The following is a 23,051-nucleotide window of genomic DNA, read 5'->3' on the forward strand; positions in this document are numbered from 1 at the left end:
TCACTCTTACTACAATCAAGAACTTTTCACATCTACAGGGAGCAATACTCCATTCACAGCTGTGACTATAAATTTCTACTGGACAGGACACTTCACCCAAGCCGAGTTGTACAGGAAAATGAAATAAAACAACTTTCCACAAATCTGAATTTTTACATTTTATGCTACTTGCAAAATTTGGAGTGAAGAATCTGATGGGAAAATAAAGGCAATGAAAAGGTAGGGGAGAAAGAAGAGACACAAAGAATATGAAGCTGTTCTCATGCACAGCCTAACCAAGGCTAGGGAGCCCCAGCCGAGGTTAGGCTGCACGTGAGAACTCCCAAGATCAGGCCTGATCCCAATGGCCAGCACTGCCTAGCCTGGCTTTTAAGCCCGGCTGTTAGCTGAGATTACGGGAGCAAACACTCCCTTACCCCCCGCTACCTGCTCATTTGCGAGGACGGGCTGCTTCCAGCCTGGCTGCACACAGAGACGGGCGCCTAGAGTGCCTGTCTCTTCAGGAATCCCCCAATGCAGCATGCATGTTGTGCGGTGTATTGTAGGCTTCAGATCAATCCACCCTGCTCTGAGTTGCACAGAGCAGGGCTGATAGTGTGGGAGCGTGCTTCACATTCCCACCAAGCAACCAACAATCATCTGGCAAGTGGGGAGGAGGCAAGGTTTGGGAAGCCTTCCCCACCACCCATCTGGTAGGTTGTGTGAATGGCCTCTAAAAGAAACAAAAGATAGTAGCAATGAGGAGATAAATATGAGTTAGAATAGACCAAGAGCTGAGAGGATGTGTATGTTAACCAATGGAAACTTTCTGTTCAGTGTGCCCAAACCAGTTTGATGCCTCCTTAGGGAAGCACCGAACCAGCTCAGGCACCTGAATCCAAACCGGTTCAATGGGACAGGGATCAGTTCCTTTAAAAACCAGGTAAGCAAGTCCTTACCTGCTCCTCTGCCACCTCACCACTTTTCCGGGTGCAGCACTCACATTTTTAGCGGCTGTGTGTGGCTGCAGCGCTGCTTCCAGCAGCATGCCAACACTGCGTGCACGTTGCTGGGAGCAGCACCACAGCCACGAGCGGGCTTTTGAAAAGTGAGCGCCACACCTGGAAAAGTGGTGGGGTGGCAAAGGAACAGGCAAGGAACTGCTTACCAGGTTTTTAAAGGAACCAATTCTCACCCTGCCTGCAGCTGCCCAAGCCAGTTCAGGCACATCCCTAACGGAAAGCAATATAGCATATAATTCATACAACAACATTTGGACCCTTTAAGAGGTATCCCAACATGTATCAAAGACTTCCTATAACAATAAAGACTAGAAACTGGCTAAGGGTGTGTTCACATGACCACCTGAAAGTTGGTAAGCCCGAAACCCAAGGTTCCTGGTGATCACGTGCTCTCGAGGGTTGTGTTGTGTGAAGCTGTGAACCTCCTGTTCCTGCACTGCACTGCATTACTGAGATTCTCCCAACTTTTCCCACCCAACTTAAATTTTGGTTACAGAAATGAGGTGGAATTCAGGAGAATCTCGGTAATGCAGTACAGGAACCAGCAAATTGGGGGCTTCATATGACACTCCCTGGCTGCTAGGAACAGCAAATTTCAGCAGGTTGTGCAAACCCACCCTAAGATTCAAAAACAGTCAATGGACATGTGCATTTCAGCCATGCAAATTTCTAAGCCTCTTTTCCTCTAGCATGTCCCCCTCAAACCTTAGTATATTCACTCTCTAGAATAATCTTAGAATGTGATCTGCCTCACCCTGTAATATTCACATCATATGGAGGAAAAACACAGCCAACTTTTTGAAAGAAATTTTTGTTTAAACAAATCAAGAACCTGTGAGGAGATGGATCCGAATACTGCTTCAAGTCAAGGAGTCAAATGTACTGACTCCTGAAACTTTATTACATTTTTCAAGCACTAAATTATCCCTAGGAATGCACAAAAACATTTTCCAAGTAAAGCGAAATAGCAGTATGCAAACATCTTCAGAGAAATATAGTCTATTCAATCAATATGCAAGAAGTCATTCCAATAGGAGGTTAAGAAGCTCTTAACCTGGCTTTAAATTAATAATACCAAAGGTTATTAATAACACCAAAGCTTTCTTTCTACATAGACATTTACCTTTGTCCCATACTGGACACTTCCTGTACTGGCCTTCACCATAAATTCTACAAAATCCAGATGCTGCAGACACAAAAGAGCTACAAGTGAGCTGAACTTCAACTCCCATAATCCCCAGCCCCATGGCCTTTGGTAACCCACATCAGAGATACACATGCATACCTCACACATACACATGCATCATGCTTTAACCAATCTCAGATCTTATGATCAGTTAACATCTTGTTGAAATCAATCATATAGTGTAGCAAAATCAATTGTATAGTGAAACAGGTTTTACAAGAGAGGTTTATGAAGTAGCTTTCACAACTGAAGTAGCTTTCTGTATTAAGAACTATTTAAGAACTATTTAAACTTGTATTTGCTAGTTCTGCCACTGTTCCCATCCAAATGCAACTGGATAGCAATTACGAACAAAATCTTAAGAAGAAAATTAGCAATCATCATTCAGCATCTCTTAACACAGTAAAGAACCACACTGAATGAGAACCCGAAAAGATCAAGATGTTGCCCTCCTAAATTATTAACAAGTATCAAATATAGTGAAAGTGTTAGCACTTTAGCACTGAATCAATACTTTTAAATTGTTACATAACCTACTATGAGAACACAGGTTTCCTTTCAAAATAACTGATGAATATGCATCGGGTGACTTAGATCAATGATTTAAATAATGATTTTCCATATTAACTTAAAACGGTTTGCTTAGTTTTTGCATTCCAATTAAACTAAGTAATGGCTCATTACATTCGCCATTTAGATTTCTTGTATGGAAAGTAGCATATGAAGCAGAGGCCATAATACACCTTTCTAACATGGATGAAAACTTCCTACATTACTTTCTCAAGAGCAGAGGTTTGGGTCATCCTTTAGTCATATGAAGAGATCTCGCTCTATGCAATAAATGAAGAAAGAAGAACATGTCCCAGAGTATGACTGTATTTTGAGTCATGATTGTAATCCTGCAATTTATTGCTGTTCCAAAAATGTCTACTCATGAGAAAAATGCAGGGTGGGTCCCTTGCAATAAGGTTTCTCTTGCAATGAACAGGTTTTAAACCCTAACCCACATTATTATTTCAGCCACAGAAGTAATCTGAAATATATTTCTCTGAAATCCTATTCAGACATTATGTTGTACAAGAGCACAGATGTCTGTAAGCTTGTACTTTTTGTGTGTGAATGATTGTACCTGTGTTCATTTTTAAAAAATGAAACTAGGTACAGGTCCCTCAAATACATGGTATAGACAGGAAGTGTACCACTGTACCTGTGTTCAATGTAACATGTGCATTACATTGTACACTCATACAACATAATGAGGTTGTTCTCACAACCAGCTTTAGGAGCGGGTTAAGCCTGGTACAGAGGCTCATCTGGAGCTATGGGAACCTCTCCTACTCAGCACCTGTCTAAGTGGGTAGCCTAGCTTTTTGGACTGCACTTAAACTAAGATAAGACAGAATCCTCCATTGTCCTACCTCAGCTTTTGATCGTGTGGGAAATCAGAGCCACCTCTGCAGCTCCTGGGAGCTGGTGGCCATGTTTACAAGAGATTCCAGAGGGAAGCAAGGCCAGGGAGAGGTGTGGTGCCCTGCCTTCCCCTCAGCCCACCCCACTTTGGTTACGTGAATGGCCTTGCAGTCTGAGTAGGGCTCCACTTCACATGGTAATATGGGTAGTGGTATGGAATTCTGTTCTTCAATATGGGCTGTTCTCAAATAGCCAAGGGAACAAGCACCCTTTGCCATGAGACCAAGCAGATCGATGAGTAATCAGAACAATAATTTCACAATACAGGGAATACCCAGATCCTGGGGAATTAGTACAAATTACATTCTGCATTTCCTGAGTTATCCACTTTCACTACATACATGAAAAAGGAAAGAATATATTCCTGTCATTTCCTTTCTGTCACAGAAGGCTATGTGGGAATAATTACAATCTAGAACAGCAAAGGAAATTTCAGCATTCTGAGATCCCAACCTAAAAGACCAGCCAGACAAGCAGGCAAGGAAGAGGCACGAAAAGGGAGTGTTTTGCTACAAGAAACTATTTAAGATCTAATCACTTGATATCTGACAGTGTCTAAGAACATGTCAGCAGCACCTGGTAAACTTTTTTCTGTTACACACAGTAACTCAATGACTGTCATGCAGATGCTAGACCAAAAATAATACACTATGACAAAATTGCAGGATGTTTACAGAAGTATCAAACCTGCAGAAGAAAAAATCTCCATCCATTGCATCTAATCAAGAGTAGTAGGAGTGTGAATAAAAATCAGACTGGTGTCTTATTCAATCTAGAACAGTTGCAGAGACATGTCTAAACAAACAAACAAAATTCTAATCTAGGAAATCTAACAACACATCTGTAGTTTCTGCAATGCTGATCCTCTTTTTAAAAAAACCTCTCTTGTTTTTATATACGTCTAAAAAGACCAAGAGACTAATCTCCAATGCCAGTTCAGTTTTAAACCTGAATTAAAACTGAAACTAAAAATGCTAACAATGCATGTATAAGGACTGATTCAAGCACAACAAAATCCCTATATGGGACCCACTTCCAGGTTAAAAAAGAGAGAGAGAGAGAGAGAGAGAGAGCATGAAGCCAATACACAGATTGTCATGTGACATCAATGTATATTTTGTTGGGAAGGGGCAATCACTGCTCCTAGCATACGGAAATATGAAGCTGATTTGTACTGTTTCACCACTGATCCATCTAGCCCAATATTTGTCTACTCTGACTGGCAGCAGCTTTCCAAGGTCTCAGATACATGCTTTCCCCAGCCCTGCTATAGGAGATCCTTTTAACTGGAGATGCTAAGGATTAAACCCAGGATCCTGTAAATGCAAAGTATGGCAGACTTTCCAAGGTGGCTGGTTCAAAGCTGCAGTGGCAATGCTGAGAACTCTCTACCCCAAGATCCATAGGGGAAGAAATGTTACAGTTAAACCAATGTCATCCTTTGCTGGCCTCTCAACAGTATAAATTTGAGTGCATTTTCATTGCACTGAACAAGTTACTAATTCCTTAGAGTGTGACATCTTAAGATATACATTCAGCTTGATTTTTAAAAATATTTTTCTTAATAAAGAGATGCTAGGCTATGCTTCTCCAGAGTCAGGTACACTGGTAACCTGGAAAGAGAGTTCTTATAGGTATGTTCAGAACTAAGTAATGGCAATATACATTTGTTTCTCATAAATACTTACTCCCCATGTACGCAAAGAACCTGAGAAAATGGCATTCCACCACACCCCACATTCATGCCCTTTGCCCCTCTTTAACACAAACACACCTTGGGATAATCCCATGCTCCCATTCACTAAGCATTCCTCATGTATTTACATATTCAACCTAGCACATTCAACCTAGCTCTCTAACACCTCCTGTCTAATTTATCTGTAACAATCATGTTCACGCTCCTAGAAGATGGCCCCACAGTCTCATGCATCACTATACAAAGGCCGTTAGTGAGCACCCAGCATGCCTTCTTAACCCTACATTCCCCTCCCGGGGCACTTGTACATAATAGGAGGCATCCTAACACCCCTTCCCGACCCTAACGCATGCGCTCTCTGCCATACATACCTTGTCAGTCAACTCACGTCGCAGCCTAGGGAATGCCTAACTTGCACTCTCTACCTTTGCACTCACCCGCCTTGCATTTTACATATATTAATTCCGCCGCTTCTCCCTAGCGATCACACCTTGGTGACGACGCTCCCCCACCCCCGCAGGACTTACACCCCGGGAGGAGTCCTCAAGCCTGCCCTACTCGCATGCCCGGAAATCACTCCCACATCCCTTCGGAGAGGTTTCTTCCAGAGATCTCGAAGGTGTCTTCTGTCCAGGTTTCTCTGCGACCATTTTCCTCCTCTCTCAGCTCGGTGTGTATTTACACCACGTCCATCGATCTGCATGCAGCTTCCCTGCACCACATCCCGTCTATTGTCGCCCCTAACCCCGTCCCCGGTCTGCATCTATTTACACACGAAGCTCTTCCGCTCGTCTCCCGACACCACACCCCCTCCCCTCTCGAAGCCACATTCTGCAAAGCTGCGGCTCGGTCGAAGCGGGTCTGCCCGGTTTTGCCTCGGGACACAACCCGGCTGGACTGGACCACCTCCTGCTCCACGGAGCGCGCTCTGAGGCCTACCCTCCTCCTCGGCAGAGGCCTCGCTCCTCCTTTGCCCAGCTCGGGCGCTCCCTCTTGTCCCCGCAATCGGGCGGCTGGTGCAAGGAGAAGGCCGGGGGTGGAAGCGCGGCCTAGAGCCTGCGGCGGGGGGTGCCGCTCCGGGCCCGGTTGCCGCTCCCGAGGCGCGCTCCCTTACCCTGCATGCTGCTGACTGCCGTGTGCGCCGCCTGGGACCCGCCGCCGGAGCCAGAGCCGGGACCGGGGCTGGGAGCCGCCATTGTGCAGCGCGCCAGACGCGAAGGAAGGGAGGGAGGAGGAAGGACGGATGGACGGACGGCGGGAGCGAGGGAGGCTGCAATGCAGCAGCAGGAGCAGCGCAGCGGACCGACCCCCTCCCCGTCCCGCGCGCTCGCCCGCCCGCCTGCTCGCCCGCCCACTCCCGCCTCAGCGCCAGGCAGCTGGCGGGACACCCGGAGCCCCAACTCGGGACAACAGGCGCCAGCCTCCCTGGCCCCGAGCGACCCAAACCGCCGCCAGTCCTCCGCCTCCGAGCTGGTGGTGGGGCCCCGCTTCTCTCCGTCGCTCCCTCCCACCCTCTCGGCGTAAGGATAACCCCTCCCCGGCAGCGGGCGGAACGGATGATGCCTCTGGCTTCTTCGCCTAGAAGAGAGGCGGGGAGGAAGAGAGGAAGGAAGGGAAAGAAGCCTCGCTCTGCTGCGCTCCAGCCCGCCAAAGTTTTCTCCGCATCACCAGCTGCCTGACCTACCCATCCGCACGCCTGGAGAGAAGTGGGAATGCTGCTGCTGCTGCTGGAAGGAGAGCTGAGCTGACCTTTGGTACCTTCTGCGTGGGGCTGGCGCTCTGCAGAGCGAAAAACTCTGCTCCATACACAGACTGACTGCGTTGGCTCTACCTGTGGAGGCTGTTTTTGGATCTGACGACCCTAGAAATTCTCTGCAGCCATCCTAGCCACGAGCAGACTGAAGAGAATTAGGACACAACACCACTGTGTGTCTGTTACCATTTTGCAGCATCAGTCAGTCTACAAAGGTGGCTCACACAGTGTTGGTTTATCCTGAGCTGAGTGAAGTAGGTTAGGCCGAGGGAAGGAGGAGGTTTCATGGCTTGGTAGAAAATTGCTCTTGAAGTTTCTGTGTGAATAGAATCTCAGCACCAGGAGATGGCAATGGTAAACGCCTCCTATATTCTACCAAAGACAGCCACAGGGCTCTGTGGTCGCCAGGAACTGACACCGACCCGATGCACACTTTACTTTACTGCTCACATACGTCCCCATAATTTCTCTTCCATAGGGGTTGCAGATGGAGGATTTTCAGCCTTGCTGCACTGACCTCACCACAGAGGAACTTCTAAGTGCTTGCCACAGAAACACTGTGTAATGCAGTCTGGGGGTGCCTTCGGGTCAAAATGATGTTATGAATAAGTATCAAACAGGAAGCCCACAATCAGGGCATAACAGTAATAGTCCTCCCCTGCTGTTGCTGTCAGCAAATCATATTCAGGCACATGGAGTTCTAAATTACCATCACAACTAAAAGCCCTCCATAGAACTATCCTCCACTGATATGCCCATTCCTCTATTAAAGCTATCTCATTTAGTCATCACTAAACCTTGTGGCAGCAAATCCCATAAATGGATGCTGTGTTGTACAAAGAAGTACTTTCTGTCCTGACTACTGCTGATCAATGTCTTTGGATGACCCTGGATTCTAGTATTGTGAAAGTAGGAGACAAACTTCTCTCTGTTTATTTTCTCCATAGCATACATAACTTTATGTGCCTCAGTCTATCATGTTTCCCCCTTTAGTTGACTTTTTCTAAACTAAAAATCCCAAAATACATTAGCCTCTCCTCACAGAGTTGTCCAGTCCTCTTTTCATTTTAGTTTCCCCTTTCCAAGCTCTACAATGCCTTAAAGTGGGGGGGGGGGGAAGCATCTACACAATACTCTAAATGTAGCTCATCATACTGTAGATTTGTAAAAGGGCATTCTTATTTCCTATCCCTTTTCTAACAAACTATTAAATGAATTTTTTTAACAGTTGCTGTAGACTGTATTCATTTTTTCATTGAGCTCCCACCATGGTCCCAAGATCCCTTTTCTGACTGTCAATTCAGACCTCATCATTTATTTGTTTTTCTTTATCCCAATAGGTACCATTTTACACTTTCTACATTGATTCAATTTGCCATTTTGTTGCCCATTCACCCAGTTTGGAGAGATCCTTTGAGAGTTCTTCAAAGTCTGCTTGGGTTCTCACCACCCTGAATAATCTGGTGTTGACACTTCGTTGCTCACTTGTGTAAGGGTGTTGGAAAGTTGGCAACAGCTGCCTCATGGTCTGATGCATCCACCATTGTACCCACCCCATTGCTGCTGCCACCACCACTTACCTCCAGGAGAGGGTGACAGGTGGCATGTATGCATTCTAATGCTAACCTTGCATCAGCATCTGAAGCATGTCAACACAAAGGGTGTGGCTAGCATCAGACCACAGCTGCAATGCCCTTCACCCTCTTCCAGTCACTTAGTGGTTCCTTTGCCAGACTGGTGCTTCTTTTTTCTCCACTGAGCAAGGGAGAGAAAGGAAGCACCCAAGCGGTGAAAGAACCATTTGCAGTCTGGGAAAGGGGCAGGTGACATGTGCATATCCGATACTGACCATGCCCCCTGTGTCAATGTGCTTCTGATGCCAGCACAAGGGGCATGGTCAGGATCAAAACATGGAAGTGCTGCCCATAGGCTTCTATCCACTGATGAGCAGTTCATTCGCTGGCTAGGTGCTCTGAGGAGGGGCGAGGAGGCCCCCAGGCAGATTCTGGACACTGATGGCCCAGAGACACTTGTTCTCTCCATTAAATGGTGGCTACACCACTGTTTGCCACATCATTTATGAACAATAGCATCTTTTCAAATACAAATCATTGGACTACTTCGCTCTGACTTCTCTCCATTGTGACAACTGCCAGTTTACCCCTGCTTCATACTGTTTTGTCAGATACATACTGTCTTATCCCATAACTACTAAGTTTACTCAGGTATCTTTGGTGAAGAATTTTGCGCACTTACTAGGAAGCATATTCCATTAAAATCAGTGGGTCTTCCTTAGGAACTTGCTCCATTGCCTTAATTGTTCTTATAAAAAGTGTTTGTATTTGCATTGTCCATTTATAATGTGAATCTCTTTGTTTCCTTCCTATTCTCGGTGGTCACAAATATCTCCCATCTTTCCGCAATATTTTAATGAATACTTAATGTGCCTGAATACTTAAGATTCTATTTGTTAAAAATTATGCTTAACTTGCAGCGGGGTGGCCTCCAAAAAATTGGTCCAGGCTCCAAAATTACCTAGATGCACCTCTTGGAGCGAGCACAGTATTCCAATCGCAATAGCACTATATGCTATATATAACGACATATATGGCTGTTTTATTTTCAGTCATTTTCCTAACATGGAATTTACTATTTTCACTGCTGCTGTGCACACTAAGTTGTCATTTTCTTGAGTCGTCCACCACAACCCAAAGATTATTTTTAGTTTCTAGATCAAGGCACTTCTGAATATCTGATGCAGACACTGAATCAAATTGTCACATCTACCTCTGTTGTCTCATCTGATTAACGGAACTTCTCCAAGGTCACAAGCAAAAATATAATCTCTTCTACCTCAAATATTATAAATTATGATGGTGTGGATTGAATTTGGGACTTTATGCATATAAAGCATGTGTTTAGCTACTGAACCTTGATAGGAATATTTGTGCATACCCTAGATCATCTCCACAGGCTAGCCTTTTAACTGCATTCAATAATGCTTCCAATTTTCATCCTTTCAATGCATGCGTTGACTGAATTACAGATTCTAATGCATGTTAATAGTTGTGCAATTTTTTCAAATTAACAAAGTACAAATGTGTGATCTTGCTTTATATGGTGCATAGCTCTAATTGTAAACTTACCATTGATTTTAGTTAAGCAATATGATTCTCTCTGATCCTCAGCTCTTAGCTTAGATATAAGTCCTATTTATTGTAAAAACAAGAGATGCAGGATCAGCGCGCCAGTGTGTGTTTACTACCAGAGCATGAATTTCAAGAGCAATTTGAAGAGATTTCCAAAATAGCTAAAATTCAGGATCAAAATGAAAGATAAAACTTCAAATTAACCTTGCAAGAAGCATCTTTAATTCACTTCGGGTATAAAAGGTCACATTTTAACCTCTATTAAACCAAGTGGCTTACATAAAATACATTGCAATAAGAATAACGAGAATAAAAATTTTATGCTTTAAAAACCCCCTCAAAACACTATCTTTGGGTGTTGAGTGCATCTTCCCGTGTTTCTTCTTGTGATAATCCTGCTGCCAGCTGAATTTGCTGCTATTTGAGTGCTTTCAAAAAGGATCTTTTAGACAGCTGCCCAGTGGGGCCTGGCTGCTAAGGTGGAAAGGCTGGCTACTCGAAAAGGAAGATGCAGCCAAGACCGCCTTGAAACAGCTGAAGCTCTGGCAGTTGCGAAGATCCAGGCTGATTTCCCTTCCTCCAGCAGCCCAGACCTGGGAGTTAAGAGGAACTGACTATATAGAAGATCACAAACAGGGCATCCAAGTTAGCTACATGTCAGTAATATATGCTGAGGCAGTTGTAGACAACGTGGGTTAGGAACTCTCTACGGAACAGAGCGATTGCATTGCCTCACGTCGCAGCTTTTCGCTATGTTCACTGCACAGGCTACCCTGCCTTCTGCAGTTGGGGACGCTGGCGGGTTGCTTCAGGGTCAGTGTGCCTGAGGCCGATTGTTCTCCCCTTGAGGCGGGAGAGGAAAGGAGGCGGGCTCGCTGCGACCGAGCAGGCAGGAAGAGAGTAATGGAGTCCGGTGCAGATTCGACAGCCAAGGCCGCCAAGGGCCCGCCTTCTCCTCCTTCCCAGGGTGCCAGCGCAGCCCGCCGGCTCTGGAGATTCAGCAACCTGATCATGGCCGTCTTCTTCGGGCTAGCGGGGGCCGTGCAGGTCGGGAGAGCGGCATCGTGCTGGGGGTAGCCTGGGCCAGAGGGGCATGGAAGTATCCTGAGAAGCTGGCTGCGTGGGGGGGGGGAGGAGGAGGAAGAGAGGGGACGGAGGAAGAGCATGCAGATGTAGCGGGTGGCGGCGGCGGCGCTGAGACGCGAGAGCCGACCAGGGCGGCGCGGAGATGGACGGGGGAGCAGGGCTGGCCTGGCGCAGCAGCGGGAGTTCCGTGCAGGAAGAAGCGGGGGGCGGGGCGAGAGGTCTGTCTGTGGACCGACGTCTGGTGGAACGCCTGGAGTCGGACTCAACCACGGAGGCGGAGCCAGTCTTCAGGTGACTGCCCCCCCACCCCCGCACGCACGCGCCACCCTATGTAGTGCGAGGGGTCGGACTCTGGAGAGTGCCCTTGGTGGCAAGCTGGGGCATGGCTGAAGACGTGTTGGTGCTGCTGGCATGGGATTGGCTGTGTGAGGGAGCGAGCGAGCGAGCGAGGAGGGATGGGATGGGATCTTAGGGGTGTCTTGGAGGGGTGGCAATTCAGATAAAGGGGGATGAAGTTGTACGAGTCGATGCAGGTGATAAGGGACTCTTGGTAACATAAAGTGTGCCGTCGAGTCGGTGTCGACTCCTGGCGACCACAGAGCACTGAACAGGAGGGGTTTACCACTGCCTTGACAGTCAAAGTTTGTCAAAGCCATTGTTGACTTGTACAGCACTTGTGGGGAAGCAACCGCAATAAGAAAAATAGAACAAGAAGTTTTCCAGCTGCTAGTATGGGATCAAGGCTAATGCCACTAAGGGGGAATAATCGGCTCCTGTTGCTCCACAGACATAAATAAATAACGGATACACTTGCCTTAGTTGCTGTTTGTGAAATCTGTATAATCAATATCCAACTAGCAGTACTTTGGCTGAATAAAGTTGACATGAAGTTTAAGTCCAAGAATTTTGCTAACTTTGCTCCATATAACTGGGCGGTCTACAGCTTTAAAACACAAACAATTAAAACATTAAATCAATTAAAACAGTTAAAATATAGATCAAAATATCTTTAAAACAAACTTTAAAACTAAGAAATAATGCCTGATTAAACAGGTATGCTATATTCCCTTGATATGTAGGCTTTTAGGTAGGCTTCACAGGCTTTTAATTGAAATAAATTTAAAACTCTTAATTTTTATATTGTTTTTGTTGTATTATGTAAATTCTTAACTGTTTTATAGTTTGTTTTAAACTTTGTACACCACCTAGAGATGTACATATCAGACTCTCTGTGTGTGTGTGTGTGTATATATATATATATATATATATATATATATATATGTATAAAATCATGGCACTAAGGCCAACTATCGGCCCTCTTCTTTCTACTGGCACGGAACACGACATCTACTCAGTAGGCACAGCACTAGCATGCCCACATTCGGAGACACTTCTTTCTTTTGAAGGAAGAAATATAACATACCTGTCCATTCCAGGGAAATTGATGAAAAACATCCTCTAGGATAGAATTGTAAAGCACATAGAAAAACAGGCCCTGCTGGGGGAGAACCAGCATGGCTTCTGCAAAGGGAAATCTTGCCTCACAAACCTTTTGGAGTTCTTTGAGAGTGTCAACAAGTGTGTGGATAAAGGTGATCCAGTTGACATAGTCTACCTGGACTTCCAAAAAGTTTTCGACAAAGTTCCTCATCAAAGACTCCCGAGGAAACTTAGCAGTCATGGGATAAGAGGACAAATACATGTGTGGATTGCAAACTGGTTGAAAGTTAGGAAACAGAGGATAGGGATAAAAGGAGAGTTTTCACAATGGAGGGAAGTAAGAAGTGGGATCCCCCAGGGATCTGTACTGGGACTGGTGCTTTTTAATTTATTCATAAATGACCTAGAAGTAGGGGTAAGCAGCGAGGTGGCCAGATTTGCAGATGATACCAAACTCTTTCAGGTAGTGAAACCCAAGACTGATTGTGAGGAGCTCCAAAAGGATCTCTCCAAATTGGGGGAGTGGGCAACAAAATGGCAAATGCGCCTCAATGTTAGCAAGTGTAAAGTGATGCACATTGGGACAAAAAAACCCCACCAACTTCAAGTATACACTGATGGGAACTGAGCTGTCCAGGACTGACCAGGAGAGGGATCTTGGGGTCATGGTGGACAGCTCACTCAAAGTGTCGGCAAAATGTGCGGCAGCCGTGAAAAAGGCCAATTCCATGCTAGGGATCATTAGGAAGGGGATTGAAAATAAAACTGCTAATATTATAATGCCCTTATACAAAATGATGGTGCTGCCACACCTGGAGTTCTGCTTACAGTTCTGGTCACCACATCTAAAAAAGGACATTGTAGAACTGGAAAAGGTGCAGAGGAGGGCAACCAAGATGGTCAGGGGCCTAGAGCACCTTTCTTATGAGGCAAGGCTACAACACCTGGGGCTTTTTAGTTTAGAAGACGACTGCGGGGAGACATGATAGAAGTCTATAAAATCATGCATGGTGTGGAGAAAGTGGATAGAGAGAAATTCTCCCTCTCACATAACACTAGAACCAGGGGTCATTCCATGAAATTAATTGCCAGGAAATCTAGGACCAACAAACGGAAGTACTTTTTCACACAACGCATAATCAACTTGTGGAATTCTCTGCCACAAGATGTGGTGACAGCCAACAAGCTGGATGGCTTTAAGAAGGGTTTAGATGACTTCATGGAGGAGAGGTCTATCATCGGCTACTAGTTGGAGGGCTGTAGGCCACCTCCAGCCACAAAGGCAGGATGCCTCTGAGTTCCAGTTGCAGGGGAGTAACAGCATGCCCTAAACGCCTGCCTGTGGCTTCCAGCAGCATCTGGTGGGCCACTGTGTGAAATGATGCTGGACTAGATGGGCCTTGGACCTGATCGAGCATGAAAGAGTTAAGGGCATGATAGCTAGGGGGAAAGCTCTGTGGTGTCCCCCTTCCCTTGATGCCCTAAGCACATGCTTATTTTGGTTAATCCAGGGCTGTGTCTTATGATTTGAAGGATTCTTACGATATGTAAATAATATCAGAGTCTATGGCAATGTTTCCTGCCTTCTTTGTTGCAGGTCAATGACCCTGATCCGGGACTCTGGATAGTGAGTATGAAGTCAGGGGCTATTCCAAGTGCTGAAGAACCTGACATTTATAGAGGTGTTTCTGTGGTAGTCCCAGGGAATCTCAAGACCTGTCATCTACCTGAAACACTTTTTACAGTGGTTATCATCGGCTTTGGGCTGTTGCTTGGTAATAGTGTCTTCCTATATGCTCCTTGTGATTATCTCATCAGGCTGCTTAGTTTTGTTGCATTGGTAAATTGGTCATCAAATGAGCAGTTTTTCCCCAGCAGAACTGTTTCTCTTAATATTTGTGATCCAGGGAGCTTATTTGCGTACATAAAACTCCCTTGTCTCTCCCTTTTCCTGTAAGGCAAGCATCTATTCCTTTCTGATATCTTCTGATACGTTTATGTTGGAACTTCACATCAGTTTTCTCTGATCAGCTCCTCTGCTTTATTACTCTGGTAATCTGGGTGCTTTATTAATCTGTAATACTTTGACTTCTCCTTGCTGCTACCTTCATTATCTACAAAGCAGATTTATTGTATCTTGCTCTCAGGTTGCTTACTCTGTACCTGCAGCTCTTACACTGGTTGTCAGCATTAATCCATCAATTGCAGGTATAGTATGATTCCTTTTTCATATCCCCAATGGAGTTTGGCCATAATGGCCTGCATCACTTCCTTTTTGTTTATGTTGGCTGACATGATATGTGGCCTCAACGGGGATAGGAGGGTATTGCAGTGATACTGCTTTGGACACATAAGCAACAGCACCACTGGGGAGGACAGTGGTTATGCTACGAGTATTACCATATTCCCTCCATTGCGATGAATGGGAGAAACCATGGTAACACTGATAGCGCAGTCGCTGTCCTTCCCAGCAGCACTACTGCTTCTGTGTCCGAAGAAGCACCACTGCAATGTGCTGCAGTCCCCGTTGAGGCTGTGCATCATGTCAGCCCCTATTTTTAATTATAATTTGACCATCACCTTTGCGTCTCACCTTAATAGCTCACTTAACCCACTGAACGGCTGAACCACACTGAATACTGCTTAACATGTGTTTATTGCCAAAATCCTGTAGTAAATGCTGTACCAAATATTGAAATGGCATGCATACTTTCTGCCCAGTGGTCTTATATTCTTTTAATGTATTTGCGTGAACTTTTTAATTTTTGTAAACATTTTTGTTAAATAATTCAATTTGTGTCAATTCTTTTCCAGTTTGTTTACTTCTCACACTTGTCCTCACTCTAGCTGTTCCTAGATATGCCCATCATTCCATCTCCTTCCCATTTCTCACTAGACCATTTTTTAAAATCTTGCATAATCATAATGGAAGCTTATATTTTTTTCCCTTGTCCATTGCACTGAAATATCTTAATATCTTGCTGTTGCAACATTTAGAAACTGTAATGCCCCCGAATTGCTTCCAAGTCAGTAAACATCTGTGTTTCTGAAACTAGTTTCTCTATTCTGCTCTTCTTCCTCCCTCTTTTAGAGCAAAAATGGAATGAGGGGTTCTGCCATTTCCTCAAAGGCTTCACACCTTAACACAGTCTTTTCTGTAAGTCAGGAACTGGCCTGCAAGTTGTTTCTTGAAGTAATCTTCAACATATGTTAATGATTTGCAAAGTTCTGTCATTTTAGTTATTTTATATTTGCATGAATACCTCCTCTTTTTCTCTGACCTATACTGCACCTCAGCTATGAAGTCACTTATGCTCTTCTGCTGTTGTCTAGATGCTTTTGAAAAAATCTTCCAAGAAAAATGAAATCAATATATAGTATCTGTTGTGATTTATACCAGTGTCTTACCACTTTCCCCAGATAACATTGTGTGGAGAAGTCTATCGGATCTACATTCAGCTGCTTGTGTTATGGGTTCTGCCATCTTAGGGTACTCTCTGTTTGCTAATTCTCAAAAGAACATATTGCATGAGGAAGAAGGCCGGTGAGTAATGAGATATTTTCTGTACCAGTTCCATATTATCCACCTCAGACGATAATTAGAGGTCTTCTAAACCTAGCAGGTGGAGTCTCATGAGTATGACACTATTTGTTCCTCTTAAAAAAACAAAACAAAAAACGTTTCTAGGCTCTCTGAAGGTACTATCATATCAAGATTCTGTACAGAAAGAAATCCTAACAGATTTTTCCTAGGATCTGAATTCAACGAGGCTGTGTACAGATTATAGCTTTTCAGAGCACTAGAGGTGTTATTGTAGAACCATCCTTGCTCAAGGTGTATGCATGCATTGTTCATGTACTACCATGGGCCGATTCAGATGAATTTCAGCCCACTGTAAGAAGCTTCAGGTCTAGTCAGGTGTGGGAGTGTGTAAATCGGCATAGACGCTAAACCAGAAGCACCAGTTACATTCCAAAACACGGGTCTATTGTTGAGGAACTATTGTCTAGGAACTTTTTTTCGCTTTTCCAGGATAAAGCATGAAGTGCCATTAAAACCTGAAACCCTAGTTTGACCAAGGACACAGGGCTGATTGTGGCGAACCTCAGTTCGCCACCCCTTTTACAAGTGATAATGCTGGAGCCTCGTGGCGAGCATACCTGCCGTTAAGTCATTCAAAGATGTGCCGACACATTCTCACATCTCACTTTAAGGGGTGATCATTCGAATGACCCCTCTAGACACACTGTTTAAAACAGGGTTTTGCAGCGTGTGTAGTGGAGCCATTCACGAGTAACTGGTGCCTCTGGTTTAATGTCCATGCCAATTAACACACTCCCACACCTGACTAGACCTGAAGCTTCTTGCAATTTGGTCTGGTCCAGGGTGGATTTGATTTAAATCAAACTGATTTAAATCACGATTTAAATCACGATTTAAATCACTAGCAGGGTGGATAAAAATCAATGATTTTTTTTAAAAAAATAAAAAAAATCAGATTTTTTTGATTTAAATCGGATTTTTTGGATTTTTTAAAAAAAAATCATTGATTTTTATCCACCCTGCTAGTGATTTGAATCGTGATTTAAATCGTGATTTAAATCAGTTTGATTTAAATCAAATCCACCCTGGTCTGGTCAAAATCATATTTTTTAGAAACAATTTCTTAGGACTAGAGGGGCCCAACTGCAAATTAGGAAAATGTCTTAGGACTAGAGGGGCCCAACTGCAAATTAGCAAATTAGGAAAATAGAGCAAAGAGCCTTCTTCTTGCTCCATTATATTTTATGGTTATTGGGCTACTGAATCTGGTCTAGTGCTATGGTAACTATAAGTGAGAATTTGTTCCAGGAAAATTATCATTTGCTATTCCTCATAGTAGACTTGTTTCTTGTTCTTTGCTGATTTTCATATCTTGTGTATGATTTATTTTATGGGCAATATTGGTATGACAATCTAATTTTTTTAAACAGGGAGTTATTTGGTCTGGTGATTGTTACTGTCTGGATGAGCCTTTGTCGTAGTTCAGCCAAGTGAGTTTTTTAACATGTTTATTTCAACTTACTATTTATGATTCTTGAAAGTTATATGCTTGTTCCAGCAGGATACATTGCAGTCTTCTCCCTCAAGGGCACTTGGGCTGTGTGACGCCCTGCTATAGATCAGTGGTCTAGTTCTAATCAGGGAGTAGGGAGTTCCTTCATACATTTTAGGAAAAGCATTTTACATTTGTCCTCCATGTGTCTCCCAACAAACTCTATAATGTGTGGAGGAGAGACACATCTCAAAATGTGTGGCACACACATCTCCCCTGCACGCTATGATGCTTACCACAAAGGGACATGGGCCTAATTCAGATGTCATGGGAAACTACCATTTCCCACTATGAGAACAATCTTTGGAGAGCCATGGACTTGTGTACTCCCCGTTCTTACCCTTTCACACATAAAAAGAGGAAATGTCAAGCTTCCACTTTTGCTTTTGACTAAACCAGTTTCCCATCACACACAGAAACTCATGCAAGTGTTGTTTATTCAGACCACAGAGACATAACAAACCAGGATCTAAAACCATGTTTTGAATCTGGTTTGTTTTATATATGTAACAAAAAAACTGGCTCAGTCAAAACCAGAACTGGAAGCTTTATAACATTCTTATTCACACAAAAAAAGGTAGCAAGCAGCACATACAAGCCCATGGCTCTCCAAGGCTTATTCTTGAGCAAAAAAAATCAGTGTTACATTTACCTGTAACTGCAGTTCTTCAGGTGTCTTCTGTGTAGCCACATTAATAGGTATTGCACTTCCATCAGCTGGCGACCTGCAGGGCATATTCCATGCTAAATGAGCAATCCCCTGCTAACGGAGCAAAGCGGCACCTTTTAAAAGTGATGATTCTCTTTATTTAGCAGGGGGAGAGCAACTGGCCCTCTCCCTCCCCAGCACAGCATCCCTCCAGTAGCTGTTGCTTGTGTCTATCATCATGTTTCTTTTGTAGATTGTAAGCTCTTAGGGGACAGGGACCTATTTTATTTTATTTATTTATTTCTATGCAAACTGCTTGGGGAACTTTTGTTGAAGAGTGGTATATAAATATTTGTCGTATTCATATATTCCTGACAGCCAAATAGCACTTTTAGAGGGAGAAGAGTTCAGTGAAAATCTCTCCTCCCTCTGTGCACACATTTGGCTGCTCAGCAACACTCTCACTGAGCTCTGAAGCAGCTTCTTGCACAGATGCAGCCCCTGTTCTGCACTTCTAATAGTGCAAAACATGTGAACTCGGGATGTGCACAAGCCAGTTTGGTGCCTCCTCTGGGAAGCGCCAAATGGCCTTGGGCTCCAGAGGAATGGTTCCCTTAAAATGAAGGTAAACAACTCTTTACCTGCTCGTCCACCACCCCACACCTTTCCAGTGGCACCGCCCATGCTCCAAAGGGCCATGTGTGGCTGCGGTGCTGTTCCCTGCAGCCTCCATGTGGCGTAACATGACATGCGTGCTGATCACATGCATGCTGCCACCACACGGAGGCTGCAAGGAACAGTGCTGCAGCCGTGAACAGCCTTTTGGAGTGCAGGCACAGCTGCCAGAAAAACAGCAAACAAGCAGGTAAGGAGCTGCTTACCTGCTTTTTAAGGTAACTGCTTCTCACCTTGCTGGCAGCTCTCCGAGCCATTCATGCACAACTCTAATGTGAACCACTGACTTGAGACAATATCACAAACTTCTGTTCACCCAAGACAACTACTGATTTTGTTTAAATATAAGCACATCAATGAATTGCTGGCAATAATTTCTGGTTAATGCCACTAAAACCTTTTCCCTTGCAACTTCAAAATATGGCTAGGACTAAATACTCGTAGTGCATGTCTGCATGGAGCTTTCCTAGCATCAAATGAACTTATTTAAAATGTCCATTCTACATAAACCATTCTTGTACAGAGGTCAGCTCACACAAGACAAATTTATTTATTTATTTATTTGATTTGATTTCTATACTGCCCTTCCAAAAATGGCTCAGGGCGGTTTACACGAAGAAATAACAAACAAATAAGATGGAACCCTGTCCCCGAGGGGCTCACAATCTAAAAAGAAACATAAAATAGACACCAGCAACAGTCACTGGAGGTACTGTGCTGGTGGTGGATAGGGCCAGTTACTCTCCCCCTGCTAAATAAAGAGAATCACCACATTAAAAGGTGCCTCTTTGCCAAGTTAGCAAATCATCATGACTGAAAGCTATCCTCAGCTTATAGGGGAGTGATGAGTTCAGTTAAGTTCCAAGGAAAGATCTCATTTTTTAAAATTTCAGATAAGTTGATATTTTCAAGAAAACTGAATGCTGTATCTTCATGTATAAATACCAGTAAGTGTCTTCACGGTTTACAATTTGCTACTAAGGTGATAACATTTGCAATAGTTCATTCTTTCTTTTTTGCAGCAGAATTGCACGGTTTTCTCCCCTCAGTCATGCTCTTGACTTATTTCTAGGCAATAAACACATACGTAAATAAGAGGAAACCACTCCTGCACAAGATGTTTGCACAGGGTCCCAGTTCATTTTAGGCTAATAACTCTTCATCAGGGATACAAACTCAACAAGAAATAACCAAATTGTACATTTACAGACAGACATGAACCTCTTCTTTTAACTGGGACACAACAGTTGAAGAGGAGGTTCATATCTGTCTGTGAATGTGTAATTTGTTCTTGTTGGGGTTTTTTGCTGAGTTTGTATCCCCTGATGAAGAGCTGTTCAAAATGCATCGGGACCCTGTGCAAATATCTTTTCCATTAAAATGTATTTCTCACATCTGCTAGGCATTGTTTTTGTTTTGTTGTTTCTAGGCAAGGCACATAAGAACATATTTTGAATTACTGGTTTCAGAAATAATTTCATTGCACTCTGTGTCTGAGTTTCTGTTAACTTGATTTGATTTTCAGTAAAACCTCTGCCTTTCTTTTTCTCTTTCAGAACTCTGGGTGGGATTCGCTTGGCTATTGCCATTTTTCTCTCTGTGTTTCCCTTTGTAATGTGGCTGTACATCTATGTGAATGCAGAGATGCGGGCATCTTGGCCATCTCATTGCAAAACAGTTATTTAAGAAGGTGGAAATGAACAAATCAGTGTTTTAGTGCCATTTGCTCATGGCTGAATCTTCAATGATGCAAAATCGACAAGAGCCACAGGTGTGACCAAGATCAGTGTGTTCCCTCAAAAAGCCAAGTTTTAAGATTATCTATGAAGTTTTGGAAAGACTGAAAGTTTGGGGACAACTGGAGAGTGGAATTCTCTAAGTCTTGGCCTAGATTTCCAAGGATACCTACAAAGAGTTGGCTCAAATGAGACTAAAATGAATTCCTCTGGAAGCAGCTGGATCCAAGAGGAGATCTGAGCTTCCCATTGAAGTCACTAGAGCTCAAATTCAGAAGCAGCCTGGAAGGGACTGTGATAGTTGTATATGTTTATGGAATGTAAATAAAACTAGTAGTTTAGCAGTCTTATTTCAGTCTCTGACCAGCAAACAAAGTAGACAGATAAGCTTGAAACATTAATAACAATTCATCCTAAACAATAACATTTGAATTAGATATTAGAGTCTAACTCTATTGGCCATCACACAAAATTTGGCCACATTATATGTAACACCAGAGTCATGATCAGCAAGGAGAAAACAAAACACTCATCTGAACGGCCTGGAAAAATTCTTAGTAAAGGAGCGATAAGAGAAATACAAGAATCTTGATTAAAAGTACAATATAATAAAACATGGGCTATAGACTCAACTTTTCCATCTCCACACAGGCATACCCTTTCCTGATAACACTTAAATCTACCCTCCAAAACTGCTGATGGGAGAGCAAAACATGCCAACGAGAAATGCTCTTCTATACTTTGGCACTGTTAACATGGTAAGGTCTCAATGGCAAATGTGCTTCAGAGTTAGCAAGTGTAAAGTGATACATATTAAGGGGGGGAAACCCCAACTTCACATATATGCTGATGGGATTTGAGCTATCAGTGACTGACCAGAAGAGAGATCTTGGGTCATGGTGGACAGCTCATTGAAAGTGTCGACTCAGTGCGCGGCAGTGGTTAAAAAAAGGCCAATTCCACGCTAGGGATCATTAGGAAGGGGATTGAAAATAAAAATGCTAACATTATAATGCCCTTATACAAACCTATGGTGTGGCCACATCTGGAGTACTGCGTACAGTTCTGGTCACCGTATCTTAAGAAGGATATTGTAGAAGAAACAGAAGCAATATATAATCTGCCAGAAATTTTCATTTTAGAAACAAACATATCAACTGAGAATCGACTGCAGGACACTCCTGCCAAATACAGCATCAGTTCGTGCTCTGATATCAATTGCATAATTGTGGCGCCACAAATGTGGCAAGGACCAAGTGGCTGCCTGGAATATAGCATCCAAGGGGACCGCACAATCAAAGGGGACTTCCTCCACTCAGCAGACTTCTGAACGTAGAAGGATAATGCCCTTTGAACGTCCAAACGAGGCAACCTTTCCACATTTGTAGAAGGATCCGGAGAAAACACGGGCAAAGTGAGCGGGGATGAGCAGTGAAACATAAACACCACCTTGGGTAGAAACTGGACATCTGGCCTAAGTACGGCCTTGTTCTTACGGAACTGCAGGTACGGCTGGTCAACCCTCAGGGCTCTCAACTCACTGACCCTCCTGGCGGAGGTAATGGCCACCAAAAAGGCAACCTTTCAGGTGAGGAGATGAGGATCAATAGAGGCCAAAGGCTCGAATGACAGCCGAAGCAGACCAGCCAACACCATGAACAGGTCCCAGGCAGGTGACATGACAGGATCGTCCAGGAACAAATGCGTTAAACCTTTTAGGTTTTAATGATCGGGTCTTTAAACCAAGAAGCCTGGTCAGTGGGAGAATGTGCCACAATGGCCGCTAAATACACTTTAAGGGAGGAAAGCTTTAATCCGGACTCCTTAAGTGACAACAGGTAGTTACATATATCTTGTACAGATTGATTACATGCATCAAACCCATGTAGGGAAGCGAACGAACAGAAACAGCGTGGTGTAGTGGTTAGAGTGCTGGACTAAGACCGGGAAGACCTGAGTTCAAATTCCCATTCAGCCATGATACTAGCTGGGTGACTCTGGGCCAGTCACTTCTCTCTCAGCCTAACCTACTTCACAGGGTTGTTGTGAGGAGAAACCTAAGTATGTAGTACACCACTCTGGGCTCCTTGGAGGAAGAGCGGGATATAAAATGT

At 43.9% G+C, this 23,051-nt stretch overlaps 2 protein-coding genes across 16 annotated transcripts in view; one reads left to right on the forward strand and one right to left on the reverse strand.

Moving 5' to 3' along the window:
* MAP2K4 (mitogen-activated protein kinase kinase 4) overlaps nt 1-7,059 on the reverse strand; it is a 78,652-nt gene extending 71,593 nt beyond the window's left edge. For 2 of the 14 annotated variants that reach the window (XM_053288217.1, XM_053288212.1), the window contains exon 1: nt 7,038-7,056. In XM_053288217.1, the coding sequence (XP_053144192.1) occupies nt 7,038-7,041 (4 nt within the window). In that variant the 5' untranslated portion in view covers nt 7,042-7,056. Of the gene's footprint in view, nt 1-2,124; nt 2,188-5,345; nt 5,368-5,431; nt 5,463-5,724; nt 5,841-5,880; nt 6,120-6,467; nt 6,929-7,037 lie in introns of those variants that run through there. The other 12 variants (XM_053288215.1, XM_053288208.1, XM_053288214.1 and 9 more) reach the window with 12 other exon arrangements.
* A 3,674-nt stretch (nt 7,060-10,733) lies between these two features.
* TMEM220 (transmembrane protein 220) lies at nt 10,734-21,281 on the forward strand. 2 transcript variants are annotated; one of them, XM_053301766.1, is made up of 6 exons: nt 10,734-11,302; nt 14,379-14,408; nt 14,929-14,989; nt 16,202-16,325; nt 17,756-17,815; nt 20,758-21,281. In XM_053301766.1, exons 1-6 carry the CDS (start codon nt 11,159-11,161, stop codon nt 20,885-20,887), a joined length of 549 nt encoding a protein of 182 aa, XP_053157741.1. In that variant the 5' UTR covers nt 10,734-11,158; the 3' UTR covers nt 20,888-21,281. The 2 variants fall into 2 exon arrangements, with proteins under 2 accessions (XP_053157741.1, XP_053157742.1); XM_053301767.1 differs by lacking the exon at nt 14,379-14,408 and having other exon boundaries at nt 10,735-11,302.
* Nucleotides 21,282-23,051: the final 1,770 nt, after the last annotated feature.

Source organism: Hemicordylus capensis, chromosome 2, assembly GCF_027244095.1.
Source record: "Hemicordylus capensis ecotype Gifberg chromosome 2, rHemCap1.1.pri, whole genome shotgun sequence".
NCBI lineage: Eukaryota > Metazoa > Chordata > Lepidosauria > Squamata > Cordylidae > Hemicordylus > Hemicordylus capensis.

Bases quoted from the DNA above. Each gene is read 5' to 3' on its own strand.
- TMEM220 (XM_053301766.1), top strand. From the start codon at position 11,159: ATGGAGTCCGGTGCAGATTCGACAGCCAAGGCCGCCAAGGGCCCGCCT. The intron at 14,990-16,201 runs GTATAGTATGAT...CACTTTCCCCAG, and splicing joins CATTAATCCATCAATTGCAG to ATAACATTGTGTGGAGAAGT. The intron at 16,326-17,755 runs GTGAGTAATGAG...TTTTTTAAACAG, and splicing joins TTGCATGAGGAAGAAGGCCG to GGAGTTATTTGGTCTGGTGA.